A 23,582-nucleotide genomic window follows, 5' to 3' on the forward strand; every position below is an offset into this window, starting at 1 on the left:
AATGTGTTCCTATGTAAAGGACCTTCAGAGTCCTCAGTCCACATCAAAAACAGCTCACATGACTTCATAACTTCAGTATATTATATATGCAAATTTCCCCGCTGCGGGACTAATAAAGGATTATCTTATCTCTCTTATCTTATCTTATAATATATAAATAATCAGAAGCTCCAGCCCTCTTTCTGAATATTTAACATGAAACACATCAGATACAAACACTGACCTCAGATCTGAAGCTCAGCTTGTAAAGTCTTGGAGATGACTGGAGTTTGTTTGTCTCACCAGGATCTGGAGAAAGTTCTGGACGTCTTCAACATCACTTTAATCCGGCAGCAGGCTCACATGGAGGTAAACAAGATCTCAGACAGAGTCCAGTTTAGTTATGGACCATTTTAACCCAACATGGCCCTCTTCCTCTTCCAGGTGATCAGGTCGGGACAGAAGGTGGTGGGGAAGAAGGCGGCGGGGGGGCAGAAGTCGGGAGGAGGAGGAGGAGGATTCCTCAGCAGTTTATTTGGTAGAAAGAACAAGAAGGAGGAGAAGGAGCCAGAGGAGAACAAGGAGGTGGAGAGTGAGTGAAAACAACCAACAGGATTCACCAGTTTAACTATGTCAACATATTCTATATTCATGCATTAATGTAAAGTTAGATTTTACTGTTGTAGTGGGTTGAGCTGGATCTCATTTTGAAATGTTAACTAATGATTAGTTTTATTATCCTTTCAGCTGTACTTCTTTAAACTCTATAAACTTCAATTTTTTTTTATCTCTGGCTGTCCGATAATGTAACATGAAAAGACTAGACTAAAGTTCAAGTCTGTCTCCTCTGGTGTTCAGGCTCTGGGTTGGACGACCTCATGACGGCTGAGGAGAAAGAGAAACTCTACACCGCCATCGGCTACAGCGGCAGCTCCCACAACCTGACTCTACCCAAACATGTACGGAAGGCTCAGAGATATTCAACGCCTCTGTTTTCACACAATGTAGTTTTAAAAACGATGCTTTTCACGGCGTGAGACCCTTTGCATTGTTAGGATGTGATCTGTGAAGTCTTTGTGAACTGCACAGTATTCAGAGTGATTTAATAGTAATGCCTGATAATATAATGACCTCGCCTGCCTTTTAATCATTGCAGTGTACATATTGATATTTGTGTCACTGCAAGAGGTGGACACTTCACTGATGATTGAGTCTTTGAGTCTCGTATATTGATTTTCCTGAGACAAAAACGCAGTTTAAAAAGCTGTTATACGGAGATAAAAAAGCAGCATTTTAAAGTCCACATGTAGAGTGGTGTAAAAAGCGGCGTTGATAAAATAGATCTTGATAAAATAGAGGCGTTTCCTACACATGAACGTCTCCACAGGATCAACTCTGGCAGCTACAGGACAAACTGTACACTTTGACACAAAAAGTATTAGAATCTAATCTACAGTTTTCCATGAAATGACCTGATCTCCTTCCTGCTCCTCAGAGGAGGAACCCCTCAGATTTGAACGACTCCACCATGTTTCCTCCAGTGCCACCACCAGGACAAATGTTTAGCTCCTGTACTGATGTAGATAAATCATCAATATGGTGATTTTTCTGTCCTTCAGTTTATTTGGACACCAGCAGGACTAAGTGGATTCGTGGTTTCAGTAGAACCAGGACTTGGTGTTGAGCCCGGTTGAACTTGTGTGTGTGTTCAGTATATTGCAGTGGTCGTCAGTTTCCAGCTGTTCAGGACCTCAGTGACGGTCAGAGAGCAGCCAGATGTTCCAGAAATCCTCAAAATCCAGATGATCGACCTCAGCACCAAAATATCTCAGAGGCCTGGAGCTCAGGCCTTCAGGTGAGTTTATGTTGCAGCTGAGTGGACCTCACTGTTGAGTGTTGGGTTGTTTTATTGCCTTGCTTTCGCTGCTTTGTCTGTCAAAGCACTTTGTAATTTCTGTTTTTAAAGGTGCTATATAAATATAGTTTCTGATTATAATTCATTGGGCATGAATCTGTCCTCCTGCAGGGTGGAGGCGGCGTTGGAGCACTGGTTCGTTACTGGTTTACAGCAGCAGGGGGAGGTGCCTTCCCTCATCGCCTCGTTGGGAGACTCGTCTTCCTCTCTGCTCAACGTCGTGTTCGAGTTGAACCCTGAGGAGAGCGCCGCCGACCAGCTGCTCACTCTCAGCTCTCAGCCCGTCGAGATCATCTACGACGCGGTAAACGACAAACGCCGTCTGACCTCAGATCACTCGTGTCTGGTTTTCTTGTGTCTGTTTGTGGGAACAAATCATCAGCTCCAATGTGTGAATGGTTTTCCTTCTGTTTGTCCTCCAGCTGACGGTGAACAGTATCGCCGACTTCTTTCAGAGCGGGAAAGGTGTGGACCTGGAGGTCCTGACCTCAGCCACGCTCTCCAAACTGGAGGAGTTCAAAGAGAAAACAGCCACAGGTCGGTTTGATTCAATCATTAATGTGATTTTAAGTGAAGGAAAATCTGAAAAATGATTGGACTGACGGTCACAATGTTTGATTCAAGTGCTCATGATCTCCACTGAGCCGAACTACAGCTGAGACTGACTATGATTAATATTTAAGTCCAGTCTGACAGTCTAACTACAGAGTCTGAATCCAGTATTGAAACTGCTTATCCAATAAGAAATACCTGTAAATCTAAATCTTAAATATGTTTATTCTAATCAGCTGTGTTAGAAACCTGTTATCTCTAAAGAAAGAAGTAAACAAAGCCACGGAAAGGAGAAGAGGTTGGTTTGTTGGAAACCAGTGGTTTGGATTTCTCCAGCTTGCTCTTTGTATGTGATCTGAGCTCTGATGGATTCTGGTCTTCAGCCAGACTCTGATGGATTGTCATCTTTGCAGGTTTGTCTCACATCATTGAGACCAGGAAGGTCCTTGACCTGAGGATTGACGTGAAGCCGTCCTACCTGCTCATACCAAAGGCTGGTTTCTACAGCAACACGTCGGACCTCATCATCGTAGACTTTGGAAGTTTACAGGTCAGTTCATATTTCAAAACCTCAACATGTTTTTTAATTTTAGTAGCTTTGAATTGTTCTGCTGCCCAGAGGATGAACCGCTTCTTGTTCTGTCGTGCCACCCTTGGACCAAATTTATTGGGGGATTTTAGCCAAATGTTCGGGTTTGTATGCAGATTTTCGGCGTCCCACCGCCCACATTTTTTATTCAGATGTGTGTGTGTGTTTTTTTACCTAAACTTACTTTTATTTTAGATTTTACGTAATACGTCTTATCAAAGTTTTGAGGGTTTAACTGGAATTTTAACATACTTCTTTTTCTTTGTGCTGAACAACACATTTAAATTAAGACAGAACTTTATTTATCACGAGGAAAATAGTTGACTTGTTTAAGATAATGTCAGATGTTTTGACTGTCCAGATGTTGGTCTGAACTCATGCATACCCAGATGTTTGTCTTCAGGTTGTAAGGTTTGGTTGAACGTGTGTCTGTGTTTGAAGCTGAACAGTGTTGAGCAGAGCGGCTCGTCTTCGCCCTCCTTCTCCTCTCTGGAGGAAATCATGGATCGAGCCTATGAGAAATACAACGTGGAGCTACGACGAGTTCAGGTGCTCTACAGCAAATCAGGTACAAAACTAGTACTCACACAGATATACAGCTGCACACCTACTTCAACATTTTATTTAATATGTTGTAAATGAATTCCAGGTGAGGCCTGGAAGTCAGCTCGGCTGCAGGGCTCATCAGTCCAGCACATCCTCCAGCCACTGGACTTCACTGTCCAGCTGGCCAAGTGTATGGTGGAGAAGGACGCCAGGATGCCCAGGTACGACTCTTACCTGTGGACTTCTGTCCAGTCTCTCTGCTCACTGACCTGCATGTTATTTTAATTCTTTTGTGGGGTTTGTGCTCCAGGTTCAAGGTGTCGGGGGAGCTGCCGCTGCTGCACGTTAAGATCTCAGACCAGAAGATCCACCACGTTCTGGATTTGGTCGACAGCATCCCGCTGCCCAACATGGGCTCCCCCCCTTCCACACCCACAGCGAAGGTACAGTTCAGCCTGTCCATGACTTAAGGTAGTGACGAGGTAAAGTAAAGCACAATGATGTTCAGAGGTTTGGGTGTGGACAAAGAAGAAGATTAGAATGAGTTATATGTTTTCTGGAGGGAAGTTTGTGTGATTGACTGCATGAAAATTTAGGGCAAACTTTAGGGTAGTGACAGGAAGTTTAAGGGCACTGATTTGGGAGTTAAGTGAAGTGAAAGGAGCGTTGTTGGGCATGTTGAGGGAAGTGATGGGGAGACGTTTGGGACATGACGGGTATGTTCAGGGTTGTGAGGAGGAAAGCGATGGAGAGATCTCAGTTTAAGGTGATGAGACACGTTTGGTGGGTTGTTGTACATGTGAAGGGATGTGACGAAGCGAAATGTAAAGACTCTTCGATATGCGGACGGATGTTATGGCGGTGAGTTTGGGAGCTGTTGGTTATGTTGAGGAGCTAATGGGAAGCTATCACCATATTTGGGTGGGTTTCCTGCATTAGGTGCTGTCCTTGGAGGAGGCCAGACCGCGAGCACTCCGCCTTCACTCCGCCCTCCTGGACACCATGGAAACAGGTCAGTGATGCCTGATCTCTGATTCACTGTTTAACATTGTTACATTTTTGAATCATAAAAACGGATACTGATACATAACTTTTAAGACAAAGCACATGAATCTTCATTCTATTGCTAAAGTCACATTCGTATTTCTCCATTTTAGTAATAAATCTAACTAACTGAGGGTAACTAATCGTGTTTATTACTTTTAAAGCTGTTAAACATATTTATTGTGCTTCTGGGTTTTAGATTCAGAAGAAGACACCAGTGAGAAGTCGACAGATGAGGATCACCAGCGCTCGGCTCTGGAGGAACTCATTGACCTTCACTTCAAGTTTGAAGTCAAAGAGGTCTGTTTGTTCCTCTGGTCTCAGATCAGGTCATCATGTGGGTTTTATATGGACTCCATGTGATACAGTAGTGTGTGTGTGTGTGGTGTGTTCAGGTGCTGTTGGAGCTGACCCGGCAGGTGGACCAGGAGAAGACCGTCCTGTCCTTAAGCGTCTCTCAGCTGGGAGCTGAAGGGAAGAGGCGGAGCTTCGACCTGAGTGTCTCTTCATACCTGCGCAAAGTCACACTTGACTACTGTGACGTACCAGGTGACGTATAGATGACTAATGTCTACATCTCTACATAATGATATGAACTTCCCCAAAAATGTATAAATAGTCAATCTGATAAGAACTGGTCATCCTCTGGCCTGCTTAGTAAGCTCATTTTCAACTAGATTTGACTTTAAGGTGCTTCAAAACAATCTTTACAATAACTTAAAACCTTTTTCGAGTGTCTCTTAGATCAAATTCAAATGAGATTAAATACATTAACATGAGGACAAATATCATGTGTATGTCTCTGTTTTAATCATCATCTTTTTATCTAGAATGAGTCTCAAACCTCGTGCGTTTCTTGATGTGTTTCTTCAGATGGCAGGAACCATCCTCTCCACCTGATCAGCTCATCGGAGCAGCAGGGCTCAGACCTGCTGAAGGTGGAGTTCATCAAGGTGAGAACAAACTCACTCACCTGATCTGTTCAGAGACACCAAACTGGACCTCAGTGGATCCGTGTGAAACTACAGAGGACAACTGGGTTTAAGAAACAGAATAAAGATGACCTGATGTCACTCAGCATCATTTAGACATCAAACTTTAATTAAACATTTAAATTGCTGCTACAGAACTCCCATCACGATTTATAGCGTATGTATACATTATATGAAAAGAGTAAGAGGATGAAGAAGAAGAAGAAGAGATCATTTCATCATAAACGCTGCTGTCATGTCTGAACAAAGACACACTAAGAACACTGATTCCAGGTGTGAAGGTGTTTGTGTCTCTCATCCTCCAGGCCGACCCCGGCGGTCCCAGCTTCCAGACTCTGTTCAACAACACTGAGCAAACACTGAAGGTGGGTTAAGGGAGGTTTCCATAGCAACCGTTTTTAATAAACACGTGTGTCGGTTAGTGACCATCATTCAGGTGTCTCACAGCTATTTACCTGGTGGTGTTTCAGGTGGAGTTCTCCTCTCTGGACTTCCTGCTTCACACCAAAGCTCTGCTTTCAACCATAAACTACCTGAGCAGCGCCGTGCCGTCAAAACTCACCGCCGCCAGAGACCGAGACGTCAAGAAACAGGTGGAGAAGGCCGGACCGGGCCGGACAGGTGAGTGCATGCTGTCTGCTCACAGGTGTGTCTGTCTGATGGTGTTCCTACCCCTCTGAACTCCTCGTTTTCTGCTCCCTGCAGTGTCTAAAGGAGCCAAAGATGGCGGCGTGTTCAGCTTCAAGCTGTTCGCCATGCTGGGTTGTTTCCACGTGGAGGTGTGTGACGACCGCCGCAGCATCGCTGACATCAGAGTCCAAGGTATGAGAACCTGTCGCAGCACAGCCGGAGGATTGAGGTGAGCTTTAAACAGGCCGCTCACTGAGTCGTCATGTGACCACTGCAGGAATCGATGCGTCGGTGTTGGTGCAGACGAAGGAGACGGAGGTGTTCGCTCGACTCCGAGACATCGTGGTCACAGACGTCAACCCGACCACCGTCCACAGAAAGGTCAGGAGGTCATGTTTAATGTCACACGTGCTTTTCCGTATTCATTATCGATCTGTAAGACATTAAAGCCATTTAAGTTATTATTATTATTCTCATTTTTTCTCTGTACGGCCACATTGATGGATTTTATTATATTTATTTGTATTAAACAACAGGAACGAATTCCAGTTTGTCTCCTGAGAAACGATCTGCTTTGTGTCTCAGATTTATTTAGATTTAACTTTAAAGTAGCTTCAGTTGTACCAGGATAAGTGTTTGTAGGTGCAGGTGATGCTGACCTTCCCCCCCCCATAGGCCGTGTCCATCATGGGTGAGGAGGTGTTCAGCTTCAAGCTCCTCCTGTTTCCGGGGGCGACGGAGGGGCCGGCTACAGCGACACGTCGAGGGTGGACGGGAAGGTGACGATGCGTCTGGGCTGCATCCGGATCGTCTACCTGCACAAGTTCCTCATGTCGCTGCTGGTCAGAAATGATTTATTAATACATGTGTATACATCTTTTATTGATACAGGAACATATATACACAGTTATTCAGTGCCAGTGAGTATGTTTATAAACACAAATATGCATATAAACACATGCACATTTAAATCTATACACCTGAAGATTCATATCTACACATAAACAAACACATAAATAGGTTGTATGTATTTGTTGTTTTCTGCTTTCAGTTTTATCAGTTCTGTTTTTACAGTATTATTTAAAGATTAGTTTGTACCATTAGGTAGTTTCAACATAGAGTCACTGAAATATTAGTTTTTATGACTTTTTATCTCATCAGATAAAGACAGATACAGACTATCATTTGATTTTGTATTATCGCATCAAAATAATCTCTGTTTCAAACAAACGTTTATGATTCTTACAGGTTTTGTTCAACAAGATAATCTTCACAAATGAACACTTCTTTTATGATGTTTGAAGAAAGTAAAAATCTAATGTTGGGCTCTGAAAGGAACTCCACCACGGTCACATGACGTCTCATTTAGACTCTTTTTCTAAGATTTATCACAGAAGTATTTACTGACCTATTTAATATCATAGAACTAAATGTTAAAATCTCTTCAGCTTTGATTAAACAGACTTTATTTCAGACGTCGGACCAGAAACGCATTCAGAAAAAACACTGACTTAAAGAAGAGAGAACAGGAAGTGTAAAAATGCTGAGTCATGTCTGTGATTCAGGACTCATTCCTGCAGATCTCTTGTATTATATATATTCTAAATGTATATAATATGTGAGTTAGCTGATGAAGATGAAGGAAAGTAAACGTGTTTACTTCCTGTGGAGTGTTTTGGACTTGAATACATCTCTGCAGCCATGATCATGTTTTTATATACTTTAAGCAAAAACAGGAACAAACAGGAACACTCGTCTTTCCTGCAAATGTTTTACATCATCAGCGAATGAGTGACGTTTACAACACTAGTTCAATAAACGTTTCCTATAGATCCGGCTCATTCTTTAGAGTGAATTTGACTTCTCTCTGGTAAATATGTACTTCGAGTTTTTTTTATAATAACTATAATATGATGTGAATAAGTTATTAACTCTTAATTATAAAACAAGATTTTCACGAGAAACAGGACAAATGATGTGAAAAGCTACTTGTTGATGATTTACATGAGTTTAATCTTCTGATCTGTGATGCGTTTGTGGTAAACTGTACTTTTCAGTGTTTGTTGTGTTTCCTGTTGCACGCTCTTCTCTGCACTTTCTTGTGTCTCATGTTTCTCGTCTTGTCGATGTGTTTTGTTCTTTCAGGCCTCTTTTAGCTTTCAGTATGCGTCTGCTGACGAGGTACAGCTCCCAGCATGCAGCTCTGATCTGCATCAAAACCTTCTGCTTTAGCTTCACTCAGCGACTCCACCGCTCCTCCAGTCCGCCTTAAATATCATCAGGAGAAACCGAACCTTCACTAACCTCAGAGCTGTTTTACACTAACCAGTAAAAACTGGAAACCATGAACATTCTGCTAATTCCTAACATGGAACAAACCGCTGCCTCATCATGTATTCTTAATGTTTTTTATTTAATGCAAAGTAATGCAGCAGAAAATAACAAAATAAATATTGAGTTAGTCTATGTGCTTTATTTAAGCATCACTTCATCCCCTCTGCTCTATTGTTACGATGCGTCCTCGCTGTAGATTCCTTCAGTATAAAAGTAAAGGAACGAACTTCATAATAAAGAGGCATCACAAACTGTGTGACTCCTCCTCTTTTTTAAATCCTTGTGCAAAAACAAGACTTCACCTTTAATCTACTCCGTCTCTGTGAGTCTGTCTGATAAATGCATCACAGTGTCTGAGGCAGATTTCATCACATCTGAACCTGAAGAACAGCAACGAAAACTGCAAAACACCCCTAAAAACGCTAAGCTTGAGAAAACAAGCGCCCTGTTTGTAGGAAGCTGACAGGTTGATGGAGGGATACAGGAATGTTTTTCATGCACAGCAGATATCAGAGCTCACTTCCTCCATAAGGCTATGCAACTCACTCAGCCACCATCATTAACACCCCCCTCACTGCACCCCCCCTCCCATCAGTCACATGACCTCCGCCTGTGTGACCTCACTTCCACCCCTGAAAACAGTTCTTCACTTTTTGAACTTCATTTTTGTTTCAAAAACTACAAAAAACTCTGAACCTTTGAATTCGGTTCACGAATATGTTCAGTTTTTGAATTTACAGATTTAAAAGCTTTCAATTATTCTCAGAAGATTTTCTTCGTATAATAGATTTATGTAAATGCAGGAACATATTTGTCATAACTGATGTTATTAGTCTGAGGTTCATATTATCAATCTGAAGGTTTATGAAACAGAAATGACGGCGTACGCTGCAGACAGTGAACGCCTCACATTGACTCCCTCTGACTTTACTCCTTCATCATGTTTCTCTGAGTCTTCCTCATCTTGTCGTCTCACCTCCTGACTCGTGTTTCATTCCTCAGATGTTCGTTGATAACTTCCAGACGGCTAAAGAGGCTCTGAGCGCCGCCACGGCTCAGGCGGCTGAGAAGGCGGCGTCCAGCGTCCGGGGCTTCGCCCAGAAGAGCTTCCGTCTGTCCATGGACATCAAGCTGAAGGCGCCGCTCATCATCGTCCCCCAGTCCTCCACCTCCCAGAATGCCGTGGTGGTGGATCTGGGTCTGATCACAGTGGGGAACAGCTTCTCCCTGCTGCCCGTTGAAGGTTTCTCTCTGCCGGTGGTGGTGGAGAAGATGGACGTCAAGCTGACTCATCTGAAGCTCTCCAGGTATCTGGCTATTAAACCAAACACACTTTGTTTGAATGGGGTCACTGGTGGTTTGATGTTCAACCTTTTGGTGAACTGTGACCAACTGATTTGTGCCCGTCAACCAATAACGGGTCGGTTCTGACCTGGCTGACCTCTGATTGGACGCTATGTTAGCTCATTAGCTGTGTGTCACCATCCAGTCAAACAAAAGCTCCTCAGTCAGAGTATAAACTGGTTTATACCCAGTTAGCAGAGAGGAGGACGTCATACTGGGAGGATCCACTGGATTGTTTTTATTGAAATGAAATGATGAAATGTGACAATGTCATTCAGGGTGAGCAGAGGCCCAAAAGAAGAATCTAACTCCTGGTGAACTTTGCCTGTTACTGAGAGAATTATATTAAAGATATTTATTTTGTTTAACAAGTTTCAAACGGTCAAAAGTTTGGATCTCAGGAGCAGAAATAGTTTGAAGATGATAGACAGCAGAGAAACCGTGAAATGAATGTTTTTGTGTCCCTGCATGAAAACATGACGATGATCAAACAGACAATCTAACGTTAATATGAAATGTGTTTTTCAGAGCCACGCTGAATCAGGACTCCTCTCACCAGGACATCGAGATCCTCCAGCCAATCAACTTAGAGCTGCTGGTCACCAGGAACCTGGCTGCTTCCTGGTTCACCGAGATCCCCGGAGTCCAGGTCCAGGGAGTCCTCCAGTCCCTCAACGTAGGTCTCTCGTGTGTGTTGTTGTTGAAGGCAGGAAAAAGAGACTTTCTTTCAAATCAGTGGAGAGGAAACATTTATTTTACTACTTTGTCTATTTGCTTCTCTTAAATTCACTAAAAGTTACCATTAATGCCTTATTTGCATATTTAAACATAACATTTACAAAAACTTGTAATACAAAACATAAATGTCTTAATGTCAGTAATCAGCTGGTGAAGTTTCATGTTGATATCTATTAGTTATTTTTTTACCCTATTCACCTGTAGAGTCTTCAACATGTATGTAATTTAACTAAACATATCTTTAAAGGACGTTTTCTCTAAATGAGTTTTTTCTCAGACTCTGATCCATAAATCTCCACTTCAGTAGCTCTTACATACACCAAACTTTACAGCTTCATTCCTCTCTATATTCTGAAGGTTAACACAGAGGGGTTTGTTCATAAATCATTCATAGCCTCATTTATACAACATTTATTACTAAAAACATGGAACTCTCTGTTGAGAGAATTTTCTGATTGATGGAGTGATACAAAGAGATATCCTGAATTCATTCTATAAAATCCTTTGATTCTAGGATGGCAACATAATGAAACTGTGAAACCCGGCTCTATCCAATGTTCAGATTTATGTTCTGGAAATGGTTGTCAATTAGCTCATATTAAATAAGAATCGCAGTTTCTCAGACACATTAAACCGTTGGTTGTTCCTCAGATGAGTTTGGGAAATGAAGACCTCGGTGTGCTGATGAAGATCCTGGTGGAGAACATCGGGGAGGGCAGTAAAGAGCACAGCATGGACGTCAAAAGACAGGTGGCTCCAGGTAACTTCACCCAGTGCATGATGGGAAATCTGACTTGGTTAGAATCACCTTCAACCAATCAGACACTGAAGAAGACCTGAACAAAGAGGAATAAGTGATTTTAAAGACCAGTTTTCGTCCTCAGAGAAGGCGGAGCTTGCTGAGCAGCAGGTGGAGGTGGTGTCGTCACAGACGGGATCTAACGGTGCGATGGCCACCACCAACGGAGGCGAGACTGAGAACACCATCAACGTTCTCCTGAACTTTGAAATCAAAGAGGTAGGAAGGCAAAGTCTGTTAGAAGATTGATTTAGACTTTTCTACTGTCACAAAAAACACGTTCAAACCGTGTTGATGGGAAACATCAGAGATCCTAAATCTGAAAGATGAAGCTGAAGGTCTGATCAGGAGTTATTTGTCCTGACTGACTTTAATCTTGTCAATTTGTTCCTCCAAAGTTCTGCTGAGTGTCAGAATCTGTTTCCTGTCTGCTCCTCAAGGTGTTGCTGACCCTGAAGAAGCCCAGAGGTCAGGAGGAGTCACCTTTCCTGGTCTTTCACGTCGCTCAACTGGGCATCAACACCAAAGTCAGGAAGTACGACATGTGTGCCACGACGTTCATCAACAAGATCACCATGAAGTGTCTGGAGTTCAAAGGTCAGAGCCTCTGTGGAGCAAGTGTTGTTATGGTCTCTTTACATTACATTACATTACAGTCATTTAGGAGCAAGTGGTGAACTACAGTGTTTATATGGTGAACTACAGTGTTTTCTATGGTGAACTACAGTGTTTATCTGGTGAACTACAGTGTTTTCATGGTGAACTACAGTGTTTTCATGGTGAACTACAGTGTTTTCATGGTGAACTACAGTGTTTATCTGGTGAACTACAGTGTTTTCCTGGTGTAAAATAGAGAGAACGCAGTAGTTTTCTGGTAAATATGATAAAACATGTAAACGTACAGCAGTGTGATTTATATATATTTGTGTCGTCTTGTTTCAGACTCGAGTGGCGAGCCGCTGTGTCTCATCAGCTCTTCTGTGGAGTCTGGAGCTGAACTGCTCAAAGTGCAGTATTTCAAGGTGAACACATCAGTGACTCCTGTGAGCAGATCACCTGTTTAGAAACAGGTGTGGTGATGACGAGACACTTAAAAGCTTCTAATCTCACCAGACGGGTGTTTACGGACATATTTTATATCAGAGAACTAAACATTAAAAACTCCTCATATACAGACATTGACTCCCAGAAGAGGGAACAGAAAGTGAACAAAATGCTGAGTCATGTCTGCAGAACTCTGGTGGTTTACATTATGATATGTTCAAGCTCCATTTGGTAAAATTGAGTTTTGGGAGAGGGTAAACATAATGTTTAAATGTAACATTTAGTTTTTTGGAAGAAGCTTGAGGTGGATCATCAGGTATTAATATAAATGAACAAAAAACAGTATTCAAATGGTTATAAAAGAGTTTATGTTGAATAACATTGGTTGTTTTTTTTACTCTGGTATGGAATGGGGTATCGAGAATCATAGAACCACTGGTATGGGTATTGACTGCTACAGTTCTGGTATGGTGACATCCCCATTCAGAGCAGGAGGCCATCCGGGATCAAAGAATAAAACTGAGAGTAACTTAAACTTCCTGTTTGTGTTTCCTCAGGCTGACCGCTCAGGGCCGAACTTCTCCACAGTCTTCAAAAACACCGAGCAGATGATCAACGTGAGTCACAGACACACACACACACACACACACACACACACACACACACACACACACACACACACACACTGATTATCAGTTTATGTGTTTGTGATTGAAGCTTCATTTGATCATGTCAATTTAATATATATTTTTTTATAGTTTATGAAAACTCTTTGGCTCCATCCGGATGGTTGGACACTTCTGAAATAATCGACCTGTGAAATAAAAATAATAATTTACACTCTCTCTCTCTCTCCCTCCCTCTCTCTCTCTCTCTCTCTCTCTCTCTCTCTCTCTCTCTCTCTGTCTGTCTGTCTCTCTCTCTCTCTCTCTCTCTCTCTCTCTCTGATTCCAGGTGACGTTCACCTCTCTCGACCTCATGCTCCACACTGAGGCTCTGCTGTCAGCCATCAACTTCCTGTCGGTGGCGCTGTCGTCTGGCAGCGTGGCGTCTCCAGAGAGAGAGATCAGACCGAAGACGGAGGACAAGACGGTGTCTGCCAAGTCCAGTAAGTACAACACAAACAGAATGAGCTCAAATAACTTCCCGGTACAAGTATAGAGGAAAAAAAACAACTGCCTCAGGTTGAACTTTGCCCTCAAAGTGTAAACATAAACCCCTACTCTGCTTCCTGTCAGCCGCCCTGGTGTCACCTGCCGAAAGTGACGTCACTGACCTGAAGGTGATGATGACGCTGGGAGCCTTCAACGTCCTGGTGTGCGACCAGAGCTGCAACATGGCCGACATCAAGATCCAAGGTACCGGATCACATCTGAGTTCTGCCCTCGTTTGTCTACAGAAACCCTTATTTACCCAGTTTGATGTGTCCTTCAGGTATCAACGGCTCTCTGCTGATGCAAGGAACACAAACCCACATATCAGCCCGCCTGAGAGATTTCATCGTCCTCAACGTTGATCCCAAAAGCGTCCACAAGAAGGTCGGTCAGCTGACTCACTGTGTTAATGCTGATTTCTGTTATAGAGTTCACCTTTCATCATTTTACATGCACCGGTTTTCATTGGCTCCTGAAAATTCCCCTCAAGAGTTTAGCACAGATGAGCTCAGACCACAGTGGCAAGACTCAAAAAGATCAAACACGATTTGACGATTGATTATGTTTGATTTTTCTGATTGTGATTCAATGACATGCATACATAGTTCAGACTACCCTGGACTACCCTTATACTACCCAAGACTCCCTCAGACTACCCTGGACTACCTCAGACTGCAGTTGACGTACTCGGACCCTTCTGGACTTCCTTATATCACTCATGTTTCTGTTCTTCAGGCGATCTCCATCGTGGGTGATGAGGTGTTCAGCTTCACCATGAGTCTCACTCCTAACGCCACAGAGGGCTCCGGCTACGCCGACACCTCCAAAACTGACGGCAGAGTCAAGCTGAACGTGGGCTGCATCCAGGTGGTTTACCTGCACAAGTTCATCATGTCGCTGCTGGTGAGTCTCACACTGCTGAGAGATTTAGGTTAAATGTTAGTTTTAACACAGCTGTTTTTACCTAAGCAGAGTTAGAACAGTTTTAGGATATAACATAAATTTAAAAAATTGGACCGTCGTCTTTTTGTTTTTGGTGAATAAATATATTTTACGTTTTTAATCTTTGATTTAGATTAAGGAGTCAATAACACGTTTCATTCACAGAAATCCAGTGATTCCTCAATAAACTCATTTTATTTCTGTTTTTTTCCATTCAGAACTTTACCAACAACTTCCAGACGGCTAAAGAGGCTCTGAGCGCCGCCACGGCTCAGGCGGCGGAGAAGGCGGCGTCCAGCGTCCGTGACTTTGCCCAGAAGAGCTTCCGTCTGTCCATGGACATCAAGCTGAAAGCGCCGCTCATCATCATCCCGCAGTCCTCCACCTCCCACGATGCACTTGTGATGGACCTGGGTCTGATCACAGTGGGGAACAGCTTCTCTCTGCTGCCCGTTGATGGATGCCCGCTGCCGGCCGTCATCGACAACATGGACGTCCAGCTGACGCAACTCAAACTCTCCAGGTCAGAGCCAGAAACGGCAGAAAAACAACCTAAAACCAAAGACTGCATCATTTAGTTCAGGACTATAATGTTAAAAAGTTCAGAAACTAGAAGAATTATTCCAAAAAGTTATTTTTTTTATTAAATATGAACAACAGGAGGAGGAGATATTCTTGTGGAGTAATCATACTTTAAGAAACCACATGTAAGATTACTCAAAAAGTCTATCTTTTCTATCAGGACCTGTATGGAGCCGGGTTCAGGTCAACCCACCATCGAGCTGCTGGAACCAGTGAACCTACACTTGAATGTCAAGAGGAACCTGGCAGCTTCCTGGTACAAGAAGATGGTTGCCGTGGAGATCGATGGAGATCTGAAGCCCATGAAGGTAGGAGGAGGAGGAGGAGGAGGAGGAGGAGGAGGAGGAGGAGGAGGAGTTGATGAGCCGCAAAACAGTAAGCGCAGCTTTTTCTGAGAGGAACCAGTGCGGATGGTTTTTAAGTTAAAGTACCGTGTCAGATTGGTTTTATCTGTTTTTATTGACTGCAGAATATGAAACAGTACGTTAACCTTTACAAAGTGAGGACTATAAACCTGAACCAGCCCTAACTATAGACCTGAACCAGTCCTAACTATAGACCTGACCAGTCCTAACTATAGACCTGAACCAGTCCTAACTATAGACCTGAACCAGTCCTAACTATAGACCTGAACCAGTCCTAACTATAGACCTGAACCAGTCCTAACCCAGTAACTATAGACCTGAACCAGTCCTAACTATAGTCCTAACTATAGACCTGAACCAGTCCTAACTATAGACCTGAACCAGTCCTAACTAACTATAGACCTGAACCAGTCCTAACTATAAACCTGAACCAGTCCTAACTATAAACCTGAACCAGTCCTAACTATAGACCTGAACCAGTCCTAACTATAGACCTGAACCAGTCCTAACCTGAACCAGTCCTAATATAGACCTGAACCAGTCCTAACTATAGACCTGAACCAGTCCTAACTATAGACCTGAACCAGTCCTAACTATAGACCTGAACCAGTCCTAACTATAAACCTGAACCAGTCCTAACTATAAACCTGAAACCAGTCCTAACTATAAACCTGAACCAGTCCTAACTATAAACCTGAACCAGTCCTAACTATAAACCTGAACCAGTCCTAACTATAGACCTGACCTGAACCAGTCCTAACTATAGACCTAGACCTAACTATAGACCTGAACCAGTCCTAACTATAAGAGTCCTAACCCTGACAGAACTATAGGAAGGTCTTCAGCCTGCTCTTAAATGAGTGTAACTATAAGTTACCACAGAGGAAGGTCTTCAGCCTGCTCTTAAATGTTGTCTTGATAACTGAAGGCTCTGGCCCTGCCCTCTGGGAGCACAGCCCTCTAGTGGGGTAACAGGGTACAATAAGCTCCTGAAGGCATCATGTTACCTGATCATGTCAGGCTTTGTAGGTGTAGACTGCCATTTCTGCAGAGTGACAAACTGTTTCTGACTCCTCTGTTCCAGTTGACACGTATACCACCAAAGGTACAGTTTGCTTCCCTGTAGTGTTGAGGTCCCGTTCTAGCTTGTCCCCGCCCTGAAGCCTCCACCTGTGACGTAGAACACTTTTATTGGTATTTGTAGTTGGAGAGAGAGACCTTCCCCTCCTTGCTATCTGTGATCACACACTGTGTGTTGATATAGTTGTTCCCATTTCTAGTTCTCTGTAATGTGAAGTTTGATCAAGGCTCAAAATGCTAACTAAACTGGAAGTGATCACCAAGCTGTTGTACTGCATATCAAATCATAATCCTATGATCTCACACAATGAACAAGAATAATGGTTAATGACAGCAGCTGGTCTGAGATCAACTATATTGATATCACAGAGAAGTCCCACAGGTCCGGTCTAGTCTAGCAGATTACCCCTGCTTCAGTCTTTATGCTAAGCTAGGCTAAACAGATATCTGTACTGGGCAAAAAGAAAAGAAAATATCAATCTTAAGAGACAAAAGGAGAGGATTGACCTGGACATGTCTGGTGACCACACAGAGGACCATTACTGGTGGGGGTGTCTCTGATGAGCTCCATGTCTGTTGTGGACCTGTAGGTGGAGCTGAGTCAGGACGACCTGAAGGTGCTGCTGAGGATCCTGACGGAAAATCTGGGAGAGGCCGGCAGTTTGGAGCCCACCGCCCCGAGACAGGAGACCAGCGTGCAGCTCCGCACAACCGGAGCCCCCCCGACAGGTCTCTATAGTAATAATCACATTCATATAGAAATATACGTGTTGATATTTAACTCTCAGCTAATTAAAGGCATCGATCTGTGTTTTCTGACTTCAGGTGAAGTTGGGAAACCGGCTGTCAGCAGTGATGAAGAGGAGGAGGAAGTTCTGGAGACCATGAAGTTTAACTTCAGCATTGAGTCTCTGGGTCTGGTTCTGTACAGCAACGACCCCAAACAGGTCAGCAACCACATAAAGACCCATTGATTAGGTTCTCTTAGTGTTCTGGAAGGTTCTGTGTGTGTTTCCTTCTGCCTTAGAAGGCTCGAGCAGCTTTTTAACTTTCTTTTATTTTCAATATTTGACCTCGTTAGTTGTTAGGTTTCTGCTGCTTTTCATAATAACCCTGTTGTTATTCCAGCCATGATGTGGATTCAGTCTTTGATGATCACTTCCTGTCAGTCCTGGTTAAAGTTGATTGGCTCCCATCTACAAGTTCTTGGGATTCTGATTGTTGTTCCTGTTCCTTGCAGCCCTCGGACCTCCAGCACCAGCAGAACCTCAGACTTGGCGAGTTCGCCCTCCACCTGCTGAAAACCTCAGGCAAGATCCTGACCAACGGCAGCATGGAGGTGACCACCATCCTCAGCTCCTGCACGCTGGACGACCTGAGGACCGGCATGGAGAGAGTGACCTCACGGTAACGGTCACATGACCTCTGCTTTCTGTCTGCGTGTGTGCTGACAATACCATCAAACTGATTGACAGGCACAGACTAACTCAGAGTTACCACCATTTTAGAAGAAAGAAAAGAACATCTCCTCTTCTTCTGCTGAATGTTGGTTTGGTGGTTTTACTGCAGCAGATAGGAAACAGCTCCGCTGCAGTAAGAGTCCATGCACTCCAGTACAGCTTTTTTTAAACCTCACAAACAAATTCCATTTTGGCTTTTACAATGCAGCTACAGTACCAGTCAGAAGTTTGGACACACCTTCTCATTCAATGGTTTTTCTTTATTTTTATCTTTATTTTTTTCTACATTGTAGATTAATATTGAAGACATCCAAACTATGAAGGAACACATATGGAATTATGTGGTAAACAAACAAATGCTCAACAAACCAGAATGTGTTTTATATTTTACATTCTTCAAAGTAGTTGAATGAGAAGGTGTGTCCAAACCTTTGACTGCTACTGTATATAACAAAATAAAAACAACCCTGCGGCTGTTATTTATCAGTGTTTAATCATATTGTTTATGGTCTCATTATCTGAACCCTCTGTGGTGACTCATCTTAGCTCTCCCCGTTGTGTTTCTATTTTTCCTGGTGGCTGCAGGATGGTCGGCCGTAGAGATGAGGAGAGCCCCGAGGCGATGATCGATGTGACGTATCGACAGAGCGCTGCAGAACGGGAGGTGGTAGCCGTCCTGCTGAAACTTTACCTGTGTGCCAGTGTGGAGTTCTTGATGGCCGTCGCAGATTTCTTCCTGCAGGCTCTGCCACAGAGTTCGGCTCCGACCAACACGTCTGCACCGAGCGACAGACTGCCGCTGAGACAGACCAATGAGCCACGAGCAGACGCCAAGACCGGTAAGAACAGGAGACCCACAAAGGTTTGAAACCACTGTAAAGAGTTAGCACAAAAACAAACTGATAACAAATGATAACAATGACCGGGACTGCAGATTGTAACTTTCTGATATTTCAGAGTCATGATGCCATGTGCAGCTTCATGTGCAAAGAAAATGAACAAACGTTGCAGCACCTCTTGCTTATCCTTAAAACAACCAGTTTGAGAACCTTTGCAGTTAACAAGATGAGGGTAAACGTAGAACCTTGGTAGTAAGCCTCTGTATTGTATATATATTCACATGATGTCGACAGAATCGTGAGATGAGGCAAAGACAAAGAGTTGTGTGTCATCTGCGTAGCAGCAGATACCAGAAAGTTAAATGTACAGACAGAAAAAACAGACTCTGTAGTCAAGATCCACCAGAATATATCTTTCTGGTATCCAAACTATCGATTTTATTAATTATAACAATAAATGAAAGGGAAAGCAACAACAGAAATGAAAACCATAGTATAATCTAAACTCTGCTCGTCTTCTCTCTGCAGCCTCTCAGCTCAGGACTCGTCTGCGGGCGGTGGTGGTGGACCCGGAGGTGGTGTTCGTGGCCAGCCTGATGAAGGCCGACGCCCCCGCCCTCGTGGCCTCGTTTCAGTGTGACGTCAGCCTGCAGACCGAGGCTGACGGGACCCAGAACACGAGGGCCAACCTGAGGGAGCTCAAAGTCCTCGCGTGCCCCTTCATCCGAAACAAGGAGGACGACGCCGTCACCACGGTAAGATCACAGGAACCCCCGTGGAGTCAAAGCAGGTTGTACATTAAAGGGTAACTCCAGTATTTGTGAGGAATTGCAGTCTGGTTCAGGACTGCCATCTGCAGCGTCCCCCTCAATACTGGACCAGTATGTACTAATGGGGGCAGATGTTGTCCACATTAGTCACTTAGACACAAAATCGGGATACCCAAGTTACACTTTAAGGTTTTACAAAATATTTCAGTGTTTTCCTTCTTCAAATTTCCTCATATTTAGACCCAAACCAAAAACATGTTAGTTTGTGATTATGACTTTATTGCGGTTACAAAATCTGTCCACAGACAGAAATATAAACGCCTAGTAAAGTTCTTCAAACATACAACTTTTTGTGCAAAAAATCTTATATTTGTATTAACTGCAGGAGAAATGTAATTGTTTACTGCGTATAAATTCTTTCCCTGACTGTACTGAAAATTCTTGCCCGTCCTCATTCATCCTGACATGATTCAGTGATGGGGAAGAAATATCTCCTTTTCTGCCCCATCAACACGTCTTCACCTGAAGGTGCTCTCTGAATCACGACTCTGACTCTGTCCAATAGGTGTTGAGACCCTGCTCTCTTGCCCTGGAGACCAAAACCCACCCGAACCAACCACTGAGCGGCTGTGTGACGGTGGAGGAAGTCATTGTCAAGGTACACCGAGTTATCAAATATTATTCTTAAATGTCTTCATGGAACTATAAAACACAACAATCAAACAAAGCACATGTTACAACAACTAAAAGTAAAGTTGTTCTCACCAGATTTAGAATGTTTTCTCCTTCAGACCAGGAGTCATCCGTCACCAGAATAAGTGACAGAATCATACAGTCAGTGAACTCATCGTCTTTGTCCCGTAGATCTCTCCGTTCATCCTGAACACAGTGCAGACGATAACAGCCGCCATGACGGCCAAGCAGAGTGACGAGCAGAGTCAGGAGTCGAAGACGGACTTCGGCGACCTCTGGTCGGTCATGAACGTCTACGGCTGTAACTACTGGTTCCTGGGAGTGGACCAGGCCTCCGAGGTCACCGAAAACTTCAGAGAGCAGGACGGCCGCCAAGAGGGCGAGAGCTTTATCGCCGAGGTCAAGGTACGGCATTCCAGCTCCTCTGAAGACCCTTTTATTCTGAAACTTTACAAGATGAGATGTGTTTCCTGTTGACAAAGTGTTGTTGCCCAACAGGTGGTCCAGGTGACTCTGGAGTCCGGTTTGGGTCATCGGACTGTCCCTCTGCTGCTGGCCGAGTCCTCCTTCAATGGATCGGCCAAAAACTGGTCGTCTCTGCTGCAGCTCAGTGCAGACATGAAACTGGAGGTGAGAACTGTCTGATCCTGTCCTTTACACCTGAGCCCGTTCTTTACACCAGAACCTGAACCTGTCCATCATAACTGAACCTGTTCTTCACATTGCCTTTATGTTTGACAAACTTGGGATTTTTCACGAGATATTTCCATAGTTTTATGATATAATTACCTGTGGAAACATTCTGGAGAAACACCTTCATTTACACTTTTTTTAATTTTAAACCTTTTTTTAATTAATTGTTTTTATATATTCTGATGTTTCTGATACTGATAACATTAAGATGTTTTATTGTGCATGATGTAATATGTCTGCAGGTGAACTACTTTAATGAGGTCCATGCAGTGTGGGAGCCTCTGATCGAACGAGTCGATGGCGGCAGACGCAGATGGAACCTGGAGCTGGAGGTAAATCTGTCAGCTGTTAGCTGTTAGCTGCTCTTTCTAACACTAGGCATGTTTATTTATACAGCACATTTCAGACGTACACAGGATACACAAACATAAACCACATTGTTGTATTTGTTCCTGCAGATGAGGAACAACCCGATCCAGGACAAGAGTCCGGTTCACGGAGACGACTTCGTCATTCTGCCTGAACCCCGCACGGCCATCAACATCTGCTCCAAAGACACCATGAACATCACTGTTTCCCAATGCAGCCTCAGCGTCTTCCAAAACCTCGCCAAGGTACAACACATAACATCTAGAACCTAGAACACATAACATCTACCAAAGTACAACGTATTAAATCTATAACATCACCAAGATACAATATATATAATCTTATAGAACCTCGCCAAAGTACAACACATAACATCTTCTAGAACCTCACCAAAGTACAACACATAACATCTTCTAGAACCTCACCAAAGTACAACACATAACATCTTCTAGAACCTCACCAAAGTACAACACATAACATCCATTAAAACCGTAGACATCATGAATTATGATTATTTGTCTCAAATCATTGCTTTTTTTACGTTTATAACCATTACCAACATGTTGCTGTGTTTTCATCAGGCGTTCTCTGAGGCCACAGCCTCCACCTTCGACTACTTTCTGAAGGAGAAGGCCCCCTTCACCCTCAGAAACTCTCTTGGGATTCCTCTCATCGTGCAGCACAGCGCCAACCTGAGGCCGGTGCGTTCACCATCACAGGGGAAACTACACGAGCTGTCGGTGGATCAGACCATGGACCTGGAGCACTCCATGTTCGAACCGTCGTCACGGGGAAAACTGTCGGCTCTACAGCGGCAGGAGAGCTGCCTGTTCAACCTCACCATCGGTCAGAACGCCTCACTCTGATTCTCTGGTTCCAACACTCACACCAACATTACGTTCTGCCTACTACCTGTATGAGGAACATATCAAACACAAAGGACAAAGCCCTGGTTCTTATTTCAATTCCTGCTTAGCAAACTGTGTTGTCTAGGAGATGTAACATCTAACGTTGTGCTTAAAGTAGAGCTTTCAAAGTCTTCTGTTGGTGCACACCTTTAGCATATATAGTCTTTTTTTGGTAGCTGCTTCATGCTAGCACCACTGATCCACTGGTTCACCGGTTTGATCCCCGGCTCCTTCTGTTTATGGGCAAGACACTGAACGCCAAAGTGCTCTGCCATGATTGTGGAGCTTGGCAGCCTGTGTGTGTCTTATAAACGGAGAGATGTGTGACTGAAGGTGGCTGATGTGTCTCTGAACCCACAGTTCCCTCCGGATACAGCGAGATCGCCAACATCGCTGTGGACAAACCGGGTCGTCGTCTCTACAACATCCGCGGTCCGATGCTGAAGGAGGCCGTTTCTGTGCTGCTGCAGATCGACGCCGCCGAGGGCAACAAGGTCATCACCGTCCGCTCGCCGCTGCAGGTCTGAATCCCACAACACTGAAACACTTCACCACAGTCTGAACTCGTTGATGAAACCGACAGCATCAACGTTTGTGTTCTCAGATAAAGAATCACTTCTCGGTGCCGTTCACCATCCTGAAGTACTGTCCCACATCCAGGAGCCTGCAGAGCGTCGGACAGGCCGAACCTGAGACAGAGTTTCACATCCCCCTGGAAACGTACAGGTAGAATCACAGTGCCTTGCTCAGGGGCACGAGGGAACACACTGAGAGGTGTTATCCTGCAGCACCACCGATGTTCTCTTTCCATCGCTTATTTAGTTTGTTTCCGTCAGGTATTCATAAGTTAGTAGCCTTAGATAGACGCCCTCGGCTGCTCTGAACTTCCAGTTAGTTATTTTTAAACATGAGAGAGAAAAAAGGCTCTAAAGCTGGAGACCCTTTTTTGTCTTTATGAAGACGGCGGGGGATCTTTAGGGGGAGATGGCAGGTCAACGGTAGATACCACAAAGAAGTGATGTGAATCATCTGAAAGCTGCTCATCAATTTGAGATGCTCATCAGTAATGTATTCATTTATTGTGAAAGTGTAAAAGGGTTTAAAACAATATGATGGACGTTCTATTTATTCATTCAATTTATGTCTCATACATTTTTGCAGCACTTTTTGAGTTGATATGATTTGTTACCCATATTTAGTGCTAAATTTAAAAAAATGTAC

The 23,582-nt window shown here is 43.7% G+C and overlaps 1 protein-coding gene across 1 annotated transcript in view; it reads left to right on the top strand.

The window, feature by feature from the left end:
* Positions 1-23,582, top strand: part of LOC129108004 (intermembrane lipid transfer protein VPS13C-like) — a 53,269-nt gene that overhangs the window by 15,132 nt on the left and 14,555 nt on the right. The window contains 46 exon segments of the mRNA XM_054619630.1: positions 286-348; positions 424-571; positions 838-938; positions 1,692-1,834; positions 2,006-2,198; positions 2,317-2,431; positions 2,860-2,996; positions 3,477-3,603; positions 3,685-3,802; positions 3,892-4,024; positions 4,521-4,593; positions 4,825-4,925; positions 5,021-5,174; positions 5,499-5,578; positions 5,923-5,982; positions 6,088-6,238; positions 6,323-6,439; positions 6,525-6,628; positions 6,923-6,992; positions 6,995-7,089; positions 9,584-9,888; positions 10,454-10,601; positions 11,315-11,423; positions 11,548-11,681; positions 11,903-12,059; positions 12,405-12,484; positions 13,064-13,123; positions 13,461-13,614; positions 13,745-13,864; positions 13,941-14,044; positions 14,396-14,563; positions 14,821-15,125; positions 15,345-15,492; positions 17,220-17,358; positions 17,455-17,576; positions 17,870-18,036; positions 18,675-18,928; positions 19,457-19,683; positions 20,264-20,356; positions 20,563-20,796; positions 20,890-21,021; positions 21,327-21,416; positions 21,543-21,698; positions 22,035-22,299; positions 22,722-22,882; positions 22,966-23,087. Of these exon segments, the coding sequence (XP_054475605.1) occupies positions 286-348; positions 424-571; positions 838-938; positions 1,692-1,834; positions 2,006-2,198; positions 2,317-2,431; positions 2,860-2,996; positions 3,477-3,603; positions 3,685-3,802; positions 3,892-4,024; positions 4,521-4,593; positions 4,825-4,925; positions 5,021-5,174; positions 5,499-5,578; positions 5,923-5,982; positions 6,088-6,238; positions 6,323-6,439; positions 6,525-6,628; positions 6,923-6,992; positions 6,995-7,089; positions 9,584-9,888; positions 10,454-10,601; positions 11,315-11,423; positions 11,548-11,681; positions 11,903-12,059; positions 12,405-12,484; positions 13,064-13,123; positions 13,461-13,614; positions 13,745-13,864; positions 13,941-14,044; positions 14,396-14,563; positions 14,821-15,125; positions 15,345-15,492; positions 17,220-17,358; positions 17,455-17,576; positions 17,870-18,036; positions 18,675-18,928; positions 19,457-19,683; positions 20,264-20,356; positions 20,563-20,796; positions 20,890-21,021; positions 21,327-21,416; positions 21,543-21,698; positions 22,035-22,299; positions 22,722-22,882; positions 22,966-23,087 (6,437 nt within the window).

The sequence above is a fragment of the Anoplopoma fimbria genome, chromosome 2, assembly GCF_027596085.1.
Source record: "Anoplopoma fimbria isolate UVic2021 breed Golden Eagle Sablefish chromosome 2, Afim_UVic_2022, whole genome shotgun sequence".
Classification (NCBI taxonomy): Eukaryota; Metazoa; Chordata; class Actinopteri; order Perciformes; family Anoplopomatidae; genus Anoplopoma; species Anoplopoma fimbria.